Below are 12,692 nucleotides of genomic sequence, written 5' to 3' on the forward strand. Positions count from 1 at the left end.
TCACTCACCTACTCTCAGCGTTACCTCCCCCAAATAATTCCTCAAATCAAAAACCAGATGAGTCAAATCCCAAAACCACTTTGCTGGAGTAACCAAGTTTGGGGGTATGAGCCACAGACCAGAGACACTTGTTATCTGCTCTTCTGTTTTCTTGATGGGTAGCAGATGTGCTCTTGCCAACCAGCTATGCAAAGAGTTGATAGCAAGTGTAAGACATTCCAAAAAACTGCTTGAGCAGCAGGTCTTTGGAATAATAGTCTCTCAGTACAAAACCACTGCAGCTTATAACCAACCACAACTACACATTCATCTGTCCTGAATATATATTTTGCAGTTTCTTACATAAGTTACCAAAAATTAAAATCTTATGTTTGGCAAGTTGTATCCAATCCATCAATACTCTGCAGTTATTGCTACCATGTCTTCCTTCTTTCACTGATAAACCATTCTCTTCCTTTTTTAGGAGAAAGTCCAAGTTTGATATATTAAGAGACCCTGGCCTATTGTCCTACTCGGGATGTTATTTGATGGACAAAGCGGGGTGGTTATAGTGAAATATGTTTGAAAAAGGTAAAACTAAGTTTTAAATAGGTTCCTATAAGCAGGACTGCTCAGACTCCTTATTATGATAATAATGTACATAAGTCTCCAAGAGGGTAGGGGAATAAAGTACGTAGTATGTGCAAGGCTTGTTTATCGTTATCATTTTCATGGAACATCTTGCAGGACAAGGGTTTCAAGGAACACACTGGGAAATCCTGGGTTAGGTCCATGTTGGTTTTTATAGGCTGGCATGGTCCTTGACTTCAGACGGATTCTATGAAAAAAAATCATGTTCTGAGCTTGAAACAGCCTGCTAAGAAACAAACTTCCAAAACACAACCAAATGACATGCATTCACCTCCAGCCACTGGCTATTTGTGCTTTTGAGCGATTTTTCCTAGATGGCACACAAACTGCAAACAAAATTAAATTATTTCCAATTTTTCAGATTTTAACAAACCCCAGAAGCCCAAACACCTGAAAAATGCTACTCCTAAAGCATACAGTTACGTATCAATAATCCATATACATTTATTTGTAAGGTACAATTTCTAAAATGTTTTCTACATCAAAAAATGTATGACTAAAGACCATGAAATTTAGTTAGATTTGGATTTAAATCCTGTCATTTAGCATGTGTGAGGCACTGAAACTATTAATAAATAATTTGACCAAGGGCATTTTCCTCACTTACAAAGCGTAGGTAAGAATGCTTGCTCTGTGTGGCGGTTTTGAGGATTAGATGTAAGGGACTGAGCACAATGCTACTATGACTAAAAAAACTACTTTGCCACAGCGTAATCCATGATCCACTCCTGGTATCCAGAGCACTTGGTCAATGGATTATGGTCTTGAGATAGCTAAGTAGCAATAAAATAAAATCGACACACAGACAATTGTCATATTATTGTATTTTATTACAGTATGTGTAGTGTATACTAACTGAAAGGGAAAAATGTAAACAAAATCAAAGTCATGGGGAAAATGGTATCTTGCTTTAATCTTCAACTGAAAGTTACCTTAACAATCCATTTATACCATTATGTCAAATTTTAGTCACCTCTGCAGAATTTTAGACAAATGAAAACGGACAAGGTAACACCAAAGAGTTAAGCACAGAAAGTGATACTGATTAAAAAGTTGAAAGTAAAATCTACCATGGCTAGAACTGAACATTCAGATCTGTCACTCCAGAGGAAAATCTAACTTGAATCATAATGGTTCATATTTTGACTAGTTCATACCCTATCAATTAGCTACTTATGACTTGAACATACCTTTTCTCGGCTACATTTGACAGCCTAAAACCCACTGAGCATGCTGCTTGGCATGCCTTACTCCTCTGAAATCATCATCTACTTTCTAAAAACCAGAAAACAAGTTTGCTTGTGATTTAAATTTCAAAAAATAGTTTGTAGAAAACACAAAAAGAATCAACTGTTTAAAGTCTTATCCTTTTCTTCACTCTACGACAGCTACTTCTACAAAAAAAAAGAGTATGTGGATACTTTCTAAGAACTCAGAAACAAGAAAACCAAAATCAGAGGGTGCATGAATATATGTGCACGCATATGTACAGACTTAAATCTCTACATCCCCCAAGACAGATTTAAACAGGTAATCCCAACATTCTAAATTCAGAAACCAGAGATAAACAGTTTTGTTTCTAAATCAGTGGTATTACTAGGCTGAAATGTTTAGAATACTGCACTTATAGTTCAGCAGTACTTGGATTATATATCTCATTTAAAAAAATCAAAATAATAACCACATTCTTCTAACAGCAAAGAATTCTCCCACTTTTTATTTATTTTGAAATACTGATATTTCCATAAACCTGCAAGTGGAAGATAAGCTGTTCAATAAAAGCCTTCTTTTATATATGTATATATATATATAAAATACACAGACATTATTTTAGAAGTCTGTTCATATTACGGATTATTTTGGTACTAACAAAAATTATATACAATTCATCAATTGTATGGCTAGAAATGAAACCATAACTAAACCAAGACACACAGGGCTTTCCTGCACTTTGTTTAAGGAAAAAATTCCACATAATTCTTACTGTGTTAGAAGAATAAAGTACATTTGTCATAGTACACATTATCGTATTCCCTTAAAGCAGGGACTATTTAAAGTTTTTAAGTTAAACAATGTCCAGGCTTACTTCTGTCTGTACATTCAGGAATAATCATATCACTGGTTACATACAATTCTCATGCAAAGAAAACCCTCAAAAAACAAAAAAACCCCTCAGTTAGTTGTTTTCTTAAGTCTAATTAAGCCAAACTAATAATAGCCATTTAATTAGCAATCTGTAAATCAGAGAGGTATAGAAATTCAGCAGTTAAATGGTATTTCCCACCTATAGTACTGCTGCTACTCAATCTATTTTCTTCGTGTATTAGAAGAATTCATAGGCATTGATGGTCAAAATAAGAATTTCAACATAGCAGCAAATGACAGAAGAGTGACAGAAAGAATTCCTAATGTCGTGACAATCTTAATGATCCTTTAAAAGGTAAAAGATTGTGTGCGTGTGTGTGGAAAGGAGTAGGAAATAAAAGCAGGAGGTTAAGACAGGTATTTAAAGGGAATGGAGAGACAGTTACATTAGAATATTTATTTTTTTAAAAAACTGCTCTGAAGTCTGCCCAGTGAACCAAAAACATTAAAAAACAAAAACAAACAAAAAAGCCCCCAAAAAACAAAAAACAGAGCAGACATTGGTGAAAGTTTAACCTGATAATTTATTTGTGGGGAAAAAAGCTAGTTTTGATGAGAAAAAGTTCAGTCCTTTCCTTGTAAACACAAAGAACCTCAACAGGAATTTTAAAGGTAGTAGGTCAGAAAATGCAACAGTAACTCTTATAATTCTTTCAATTAAAGAGACAAATCAAGTTGAAGACAAGTGTTAAAATACAGCCTGAATATTTATCAGTCTATATATCCTGTTGTTCAATTGGCTTTTGATTTTTAAAAAAACAAATCAACAAACTTTGTAAGAGCTACCACATTTCGAGTGATGAAAATAAATTAGTTCCCCCCCAAAGATATTGTTTAACTTCTAAAGCATAAAAAGCTCTATAATATCTTATACAAATTAACCAGTGTTTTTACAAAAGTAATGCAGTTTTGGACTGATGATATTACACTGTATTTGTGGTAAAGTACTAGGCACAAGAATATATATATCAATTAGGCATTTTCAGTCTAATCAGTCTCTAAGTTTATCATTTAATTCTTGGCAATATATAATAACTGGTATGCATTTTGGTACTTAAGTCATGAATTGTGGAGAACAAGAAGCAATGTATTATAGTCATAGGGTTTATATCTAACAAACAATTGCAGTGTTGAACAAATCTCTTCTATGAACTTCGTAATTTGTTTTGCTGTTGGTCACTTGGAGTAGATCCTGCAAAGATAAAAGAAAAAGTCAACATAATTTGTTATATATTGTCAACCCTGGCTAAAGTTCCCTTCTATTAGCATGCATGACAAGCAAATATAAAAATTTTAAAAACAAATAAGGTATATTTCATGTAGGCTGATTTAGACTGAAATTGAAGAATCTATACACTCCCCTAAATAGTCTAAAGAACAGAAGTGTCTACTTGCTGATAAAACAAACAGGTTTCAGATTGAACATTTCTGTAAGTCACAGGTGGAAAGGTAAGAGTTTACGACAACTCAAATATCCAGAGCTATAAAAAGATATATATTTATTACGTCAAAGCTATAAAATATCACCTAAGAGTCCAAACACGTCAATTTTCTCCAACGAATTGTGTGAATGGGGGAGGAAAGGGGGAAGGGAGGAGACTGACACTGCCCAAAAACTAATGGGTTCTACAGAACTTAGAGATCTTAAAAGCTGGTAAAATGTTAAGGGCCCAAAAAGGGTAGGGGATAAATAAGGTACTTATTTCCCTAAGTCTCACCCTATTCTTGTGGGTTTTATAATGCTAAGCAGGATATACTCCTTTGCAAGGTGTACTTCATCTCCAGTGAAGAAAAATCAGGCACTGAGCTAATACAAAATTCTAATCCTCCATTAAACTTAAACAAAAAATATATTTATGTACTAAATGTGTGAAATGTAGTATCTTATAAGCAGAGACGGACAAAATGCCATAGTTATTTTTCAAAAGAAATGGCATTAAAACAAACAAAAAACCCTGCCTCTATAACAAATAAAAAATAAAATAAAAATAAAAACGGATAATAGAAACATGCCACAGCTACTATGTAAGATGAAGTTTGCTCAAGTGAAATATAAGTTAAACAGACTATGGGATATATAATGGAAATGAAAGGCTATATGAAATAGACTAAAAGGCTGAAGCATATTATGGAATAACAAAAAGTACTGTAATCCTGACACTGTGAGACAGCAACTCATCAGGCTGTATCATAGAATTATTCATATTTCATACTATGCTTACCAAAATGGTAGTATAATAATTATTTAATTTCCTAAGACTTAACCATTTTGGGCACCACAAATAAAATCAGTTACGCCTCCACTGAAAAGTATGAAGTTTGTTAAGTACAAGGAGTAGGTGGTGGGCACAAAAAAATCTTCATTAGTGGTGCAGAAGATTCACTTCATTAAATACCAGAGTAACAGTTCATAAAAAATAAATAGAACCTATTTCCTATGACAGATCAGGAGTTGCTAGGCTGCAGGGGCTGGGCGTCTAACACTCAAAAAAATAAAAACAAAAACAAAAACAGTTAAATAACTTAATCCAACAGTCAAAAGAATCCGTATTGGAAAGACATGACATACTTTGTACCTAAAGGGATGTAAAAACAAATCTTCCATACTAAAAACATGTTTCAGGCCGGGCACGGTGGCTCGCGCCTGTAATCCCAGCACTTTGGGAGGCCAAGGCGGGCGGATCACAAGGTCAGGAGATTGAGACCATCCTGGCTAACACGGTGAAACCCCGTCTCTACTAAAAATACAAAAAATTAGCCAGGCGTGGTGGCGGGCACCTGTAGTCCCAGCTACTCAGGAGGCTGAGGCAGGAGAATGGCAGGAACCCGGGAGGCGGAGCTTGCAGTGAGCCAAGATCGCACCACTGCACTCCAGCCTGGGCGACAGAGCGAGACTCTGTCTCAAAAAAAAATGTTTCATTTAAAAATTTTTAAACTTTAGATCGTTATGACAAATACAACATGACCTAAAATATTCAAAATAAAATATAGCTTAATATGAAGACAAACATCCTTGCCTAAAGGCAAGTAAACCAGAAGAAAGCCATATAATAAAACATATGGTCTAAAATCAAATCAACTCTGGGTATTAAAACTTTATTATTCTGAAACTGGCCATGGGGGTTAAAATTTTAGGAACATTTGGTATAATAAAGTGAATCTCAGCAAAATTTTCTGTTTTTTCACAAGTTTAAAGCAAAATAAAGTATATTATCTTAGGCACAGAGCATCACAAAAGTCTCAGTGACATTTTCCAAACATTTAACCTTGATTTGATTCTTCCGTATTCATGCTTTCTCCATCTGTAGTCTCTAACATTTCTTCATCTTCATCATCATCATGTAGATCTTTTGAAATTAATTGTCTGGCTAGTTTGATATTGAGTCCTTCATTGTAGTGAAGCTTCCTTTTCATTTCGAATTGTCGCTTTTTTTCTATAAGATGCAAAATGTAAACTTAGGAAGTTTGAGCTCAAGGATTGGCCCATGCCTGTTTTATAAATAAAATTTTATTGAAACAGTCATGCTCATTTGTTTTTGTCATGCTTAAGGCTGCTTTTGTGTTCAATGGCAGAGTTGAGTAGTTCGTAATAGAGACCACTGGGCCTGCAAAATTTAAAATATTTACTTCTGGCATTCATCTCAATGGAAGAACAAGAATATACCCAGCCATTAGAAATTATATTTGTGAAGAAAGATTAAAGCTACGGGAAAATTATCCAGAAAGAGTTAAATGATGACAAAAAAGCAAGTTACAACACCATATACTATATTTATTATGTACAATGCCTGTCACATACACACACACAGAGAAAAATAAGACTCAGCAATTAACAGTGGTTAATTCTGAGTCAAGGAACAACGAAGTAGTTTTAATATTTTATTATTTTCTATTTTTATAATTAAGAAAAAATCCTTTAAAACAATTACCTGTTAAGAAACTGCCATGATTTAAGACATTGTTGGCTAAAAACATAACCTCATTTTCAGAGTAATTTTAAGAAAAACCTATTATAAAGTAATGGTGAAGTGACTCCAAATTATTCTTTCATTTTAGTCTTCACCATAGACACATAAAGCTGGCAGCAACACAACTGATCACATTAGAGCAACTATTTATGAATACATAATTTTAAGGTTTTTAACTTCCTTAGATCAGAAAATTAAAAAAAAAAAACAGAAAAGAGGGGGCCAATATAAAATTGCCAGCTATTTTACCAATGAACAGCATTAAAATCATTCACCGTTGTTTTATTTTTTCTTTTTTTCGAGATGGAGTTTCGCTCTAATTGCCCAGGCTGGAGTGCAATGGCGCAATCTTGGCTCACGGCAACCTTAGCCTCCTAGGTTCAAGCGATTCTCCTGCCTCAGTCTCCCGAGTAGTTGGGATCACAGGCATGTGCCACCACTCCCAGCTAATTTTTGTAGTTTTAGTAGAGACAGGGTTTCATCATGTTGGCCAGGCTGGTCTCGAACTCCTGACCTCAGGTGATGTGCCTGCCTTGGCCTCCAAAAGTGCTGGGATTACAGGCATGAGCCACTGCGCCTGGCTTCACCATTGTTTTATTAAAAATTTCATTAAAATATTTCAATGTCAAAAATGCAGAGGCCAGATGCTAGGGCTCATGCCTGTAATCCCAGGAGTTCAAGACCAGCCTGGGCAACATGGCAAGACCCTATCTCTACAAAAAAATTTCAAAAAATTAGCTGGGTGTGGTGGTACACAACTGTGGTCCCAGCTACTGGGAAGGCTGAGATGGGAGGATTGGCTAAGCTTAGAAGGCTGAGACTGCAGTGAGCCGCGACTATGCCACTGCACTCCAGCCTGGGTTGACAAGCGAGACCATAGCTCAAAAATTTATTTATTTTTTAAAGAGCAGAGACATCTCTCAATAAGGGTATTTACAGTACTTTCTTCTTTTTTTAAATTTTTAATTTTTAGAGATAAGATCTCACTGTTGCTCAGGCTGGCTTCCAACTTCTGGGCTCAAGCAGTCCTCCTACCTCAGCCTCCCAAGTAGCTGGAACTACAGATGCGTGCCACCACACCTGGCCTCCAAAGTACTTTCTCTCTGTTTGTTTTTTTTACTAGAGATGGGGTTTCATCATGTAGGTCAGGCTGGTCTTGAACTCCTGACCTCAAGTGATCCACCTGCCTCGGCCTCCCAAAGCACTGGGATTACAGGTGTAAGCCACCGCACCTGGCCAGTACTTTCTTAATTCCCTAAGCTTTATCAACATCTATACTTATATTTTTAAAACTTATACTAAAGTCTGGGCGCAGTGCTCATGCCTGTAATCCCAGCACTTTGGGAGGCCAAGGCGGGCAGATCACGAGGTCGGGAGTTTGAGAACATCCTGGCTAACACGGTGAAACCTCATCTCTACTGAAAATACAAAAAATTTGCTGGGTGTGGTGGCGTGCGTCTGTAATCCCAGCTACTCAGGAGGCTGAGGCAGGAGAATCACTTGAACCTGGGAGGTGGAGGTTGCAGTGAGTGGAGGAGATCGCACCACCGCACTCCAGCCTGGGCGACAGAGCAGGACTCTGCCTCAAAAAAAAAAAAAAAAAAAAGAACTGTAATAATTACCCAGTTTAGACAATAAAGTATATGAACATACAGTAAACATTCTGCCATGTACACAATGATTTATATAATTTTAAAATCGTTACAAGTTATTGAGTTATAATTTAATTCCCTATTCTTGGTTAAAGATTTCCGATTTGCTTCAAGTTTCCAATATTTCTTTTGGTTCGTTTGTATTTTGTGAAGGTATATCAGCAATTTTCAATGTTTTTAAGACTACATATATAATATATTGTGCATTTGTTCTATTATTTTCTCAATATGAGCCAGCGTTTTTCAAACTGTGCATCATGTTTATGTATTTATTTATTTTTTAAAGACAAAGTCTCACTCTGTCACCCAGGCTGGAGTGCAGTGGCATGATACCGGCTCACTGCAACCTCCACCTCCCAGGTTCAAGCAATTCTTGTGCCCCAGCCTCCCGAGTAGCTGGGATTAGAGGCGCACACCACCACGCCTGGCTAATTTTTGTATTTTTAGTAGAGATGGGGTTTCGCCACGTTGGCCAGGCTGGTCTCAAACTCCTGGCCTCAAGAAATCCTCCTGTCTCAGCCTCCCAAAGTGCTGGGATTACAGGAATAAGCCACCAAACCCGGCCATCATGATTCTTAATAAGTCATAACTAACATTTAAAAAGGTTAAGGTAGACTATTTATATGAACACAACAAGTGAATTATTCTTTTTATACCTACTTTTACTTTTTATGGGGGAATATCTTGATTAAGTTGTTAAAAGTTAGTATTTAGTGAGTGCTCACAATATGCCAAGATCAGTGCTAAGTGCTTTAAATGCTTTAACTCATTTAGTAGTCACCAAAATATTTTTACAGCTGCCAATTTAGAAATGAGAAAACTGAGGCTCGGAGAAATTATGCAGATTAGCCAAGTGGCATACCTGGAGCACAAACTTAGGTTTGTCTGTCTCCTTAGACAATAATCTTAATTGCTATGCTGTGAGTTACAATTTTTTTCTCCCTAAGCTATTTACTGTCAATAGACAACAATTTTTCAGCCACGTAACATCTATATAATTCAACAACCCCACCAGTGGAAAATGAATTAATGAAATAATTAGTCAAATGGCTCCCCCTGCTGGTTGACTCATGAAATCACAACTTGAGAAAAAGATCTCTCAATTAAAACTGACATTAACAAAAAATTCTTTATTCTCAACAGATCATGTTTTTAGAGAGTAATGAGGAAACAAACTCCAGAAACTATTTTTATTTAAAATACTTTTCAAGGATCTTTTGGGGTATATTTTGGGAAAATAAATTGGAAGTCACTGGAAGTTGAGATACAATACAACTCGAGAATATGCTACATGTAAAATTTCTCTCGTACAAGTATTAGGCTCAGCCCATCACAGCTCTGTTGAACAGGCTATATTCTGAAGATGATAGGAAAGACTAGTAAATGATACCTTAGCAGCTACACGACAAAGATCCTTTGTTCTCAAGTTTTTCAGCTTCTTCACAGTATAGGTAGTCCCTATGCCGAACACTTCAAGTAGGTTTCTACCGTATTTTCCTTCTTCCTCTTTTTTGTGAGTATGTGCTTTTCTTATATCTTTCCCCTCTACCCACAAGCTTGGATTCTCCTTTAAAAATAGTTGCAAATAAACTACACACAATTTTTTAATTCCTGAGAAGATTATATATTCACATGAATCAAAAAGTATAAAATGCAACAAGATAAGACATATTCCTTTTCTCCCAGCCTCCACAGGTAACCACTTTTACTTGTGGAAACAGAAAGCATGAGCTGGCAGCAATGCCTTAAATGTGTATGTGCTGAATGGCCTACAAGACCCTCTTCCATCCCTGTGAAGGGGACGGCTGTCTCCATCTCCTTTCCTATGACACTACTGCTCCTTTTGATTGATGGGACCTAATAAAGACCTTCACTCTGCATCTGATCATCTTGGTTCATTTGTTAAGTTACACCACTGTCCAACAACAGAAAAAGCATAAGCAATTGGGAAATTAGCTCTTTCGGCTATCCACTTTAAGACCGTCCAAACGCTCAATGACTTGAAATGCATTAATTTAAAAAGTATTTACTGAGTATCTACTCTGCACTAAAAAGTACAAAGAAAATAATACTTATAATTACTTTAAAGATGGTAATACTTCCCCATATTCTTGAAATTAGGGGTAAAAAACTATTACACAACAAAACACACAAGTAGTATTTGAATTATAAAGATGTTGCTTTCATTTTCCTCCCCCGTGTCCCCAAAATGAAAATCATTTGCTCATCTTCCAAATAATGGATTTATCTTAGCAAAAACTACTAGCATCATGATGAAAGCAGGAAAGGAAACAAACTACCTCGTTCTTCAGGTGACAGGTCACTATCCTCCTCTCCACTGCTTTCTTGTTCCTGAATCCGATACTTTGGTTCCAAGCCTTCAGCAGCAGCTAATCTATGCAACAATCATGTACAAAGAAATTAACAGTGATGTTTTGATATTATTTAAGAGCCTTATTCAACTGTTGATTCTTACAAAAACATCTGAAGATCATTAATGTGCTAGCTATAACCTGATGAGGAAAATAAAAGGCAAGAGAGCAGAAATGGGCTGGGCATGGTGGTACACGCCTGTGGTCCTAGCTACTTGGAAGGCTGAGGTGGGAGCACTGGGTTAAACCCAGGAGTTTGAGGTTGCAATGAGCTTTGACTGCGCCTCTGCACTCCAGCCTGAGTGACAGAACAAGGCCCTGTCTCAAAAAAAAAAAAAAAAAAGAATAAAAAGAGTAGACATGAGCACAGACAAGAACAGTGGAATGGGTGCTAGAAATCAGTAAGTAGCAAAGGAAGAGTGCTTTTACGAATTAACTTATTTTTGCCTTTCTCACTGCTACCTTTAAAAACAGGAGGCAGGGGCCAGGCGCGGTGGTTCACCCCTGTAATCCCAGAACTTTAGGAGGCTCAAGCCAGCAGATCTCTTGAGGTCAAGAGTTCGAGACCAGCCTGCCCAATATGGCAAAACCCTGTCTCTACTAAAAATACAAAAATTAGCCAGGCTTGGTGGCATGGGCCTATAATCCCAGCTACTACTGGGGAGGCTGAGGCACGAGAATTGCTTGAACTTGGGAGGTGGAGGTTGCAGTAAGTTGAGATCACACCACTGCACTCTACCCTGAGTGACAGAGCGAGACTTTGTCTCAAAAAACAAATAAAAACCCCCACACGGAAGTGACATATTTCAGTATCCCAAGTGCAGGTACACTGGTCTTCCTGCCACCTACATACCTTGATTTTAATCAAGAGACAAGACTATAAAAGTTGATGACTCAGAAGGTGAAAAAAGGGGAAAAAAAGGAAAAAAAAGTTGGCATAAAAAATGTTGATAAACAGCCTTTTCTTTCCGCTTATACAGGGAAAGCAATGTAGAATGCTTTTAACTCTGCACAATGATAAACAGCCTAAGTGAAAATGTGCTCCAGTCATTAGTACTTACTTCTTGGCTAAGATGTCTGGCGCCATGGCTTCAGTGGTCTCGGTGTCACTACACGCATCTTCATCATCACCCATCATACTAGTATGACAAGCACATTGTAATTAATACCTGAAACATAAATTTTCAGCCACAAAAACAAGGTAGAAAAACAATTTATCAACCTACTTAACATATCAATGTATTTATAGCTCTGTTGTTATCTGTGAGGTTTCCCTTTATGTAGTTCCTATTCAATACAAATACTTAAAAGTATAGCACCCAATCAAGAAAAGACTCCAAATGATTAAAAAAAAAAACATAAATACAGTCCGCCTGCCACATCCACAGGATCCACATCCATGAATTCAACCGTGGACTGAAAACAGCCGGAGAAAAGAAAAATTTCATCTGTACTAAACATGTAGACTTTTTTCTTATCATTATTCCCTAAATGATACAGTGTGTAACAACTATTTGCATAGTATTTACATTTTATTAGGTAATATAAGTAACACAGAGATGATTTTAAATATACAGGAGGATGTGCATAATTATATACATCTACAATGCCATTTTATATCAGAGACTTGAGTATCTGAGGATTTTGGTATCTGAGGGAGGTCCTGACACCTCCATGGATAATGACGAACAACTGTACTGAAAACGTAAATGATCTGAAAAAAAAAAAAGTTTTAATTATTCCATCCAGTGGGAAGGAACAAGTAATGCAAAGTAAATCACTGTCTGGTTTTAGAACATGTATTTCTACATCAATCTTAAGACAGAGACAAAAGATCTATGCAGACACAAGACTGGGTAAAATAACAAAATTCGATCCCAAAGATCTAATTCCAGAAGTTTACATTAGCTTTCTCACTCTACCCT

The 12,692-nt window shown here is 36.5% G+C and overlaps 1 protein-coding gene and 1 pseudogene across 1 annotated transcript in view; both read right to left on the reverse strand.

Annotated features, from left to right (window-relative positions):
• Positions 1-1,439: 1,439 nt before the first annotated feature.
• Positions 1,440-12,692, reverse strand: part of PPP1R2 (protein phosphatase 1 regulatory inhibitor subunit 2) — a 35,928-nt gene continuing 24,675 nt past the window's right edge. Inside the window, exons 3-6 of the mRNA XM_003280422.4 lie at positions 11,829-11,906; positions 10,696-10,790; positions 6,042-6,209; positions 1,440-3,967 (exon numbers count right to left, since the gene is read on the reverse strand). Of these exons, the coding sequence (XP_003280470.1) occupies positions 3,921-3,967; positions 6,042-6,209; positions 10,696-10,790; positions 11,829-11,906 (388 nt within the window). The 3' untranslated portion in view covers positions 1,440-3,920. The remainder of the gene's footprint in view (positions 3,968-6,041; positions 6,210-10,695; positions 10,791-11,828; positions 11,907-12,692) is intronic.
• Positions 10,115-10,227, reverse strand: LOC115837427 (annotated as a pseudogene).

The sequence above is a fragment of the Nomascus leucogenys genome, chromosome 11 (genome assembly GCF_006542625.1).
Source record: "Nomascus leucogenys isolate Asia chromosome 11, Asia_NLE_v1, whole genome shotgun sequence".
In the NCBI taxonomy this organism is placed as follows: Eukaryota; Metazoa; Chordata; class Mammalia; order Primates; family Hylobatidae; genus Nomascus; species Nomascus leucogenys.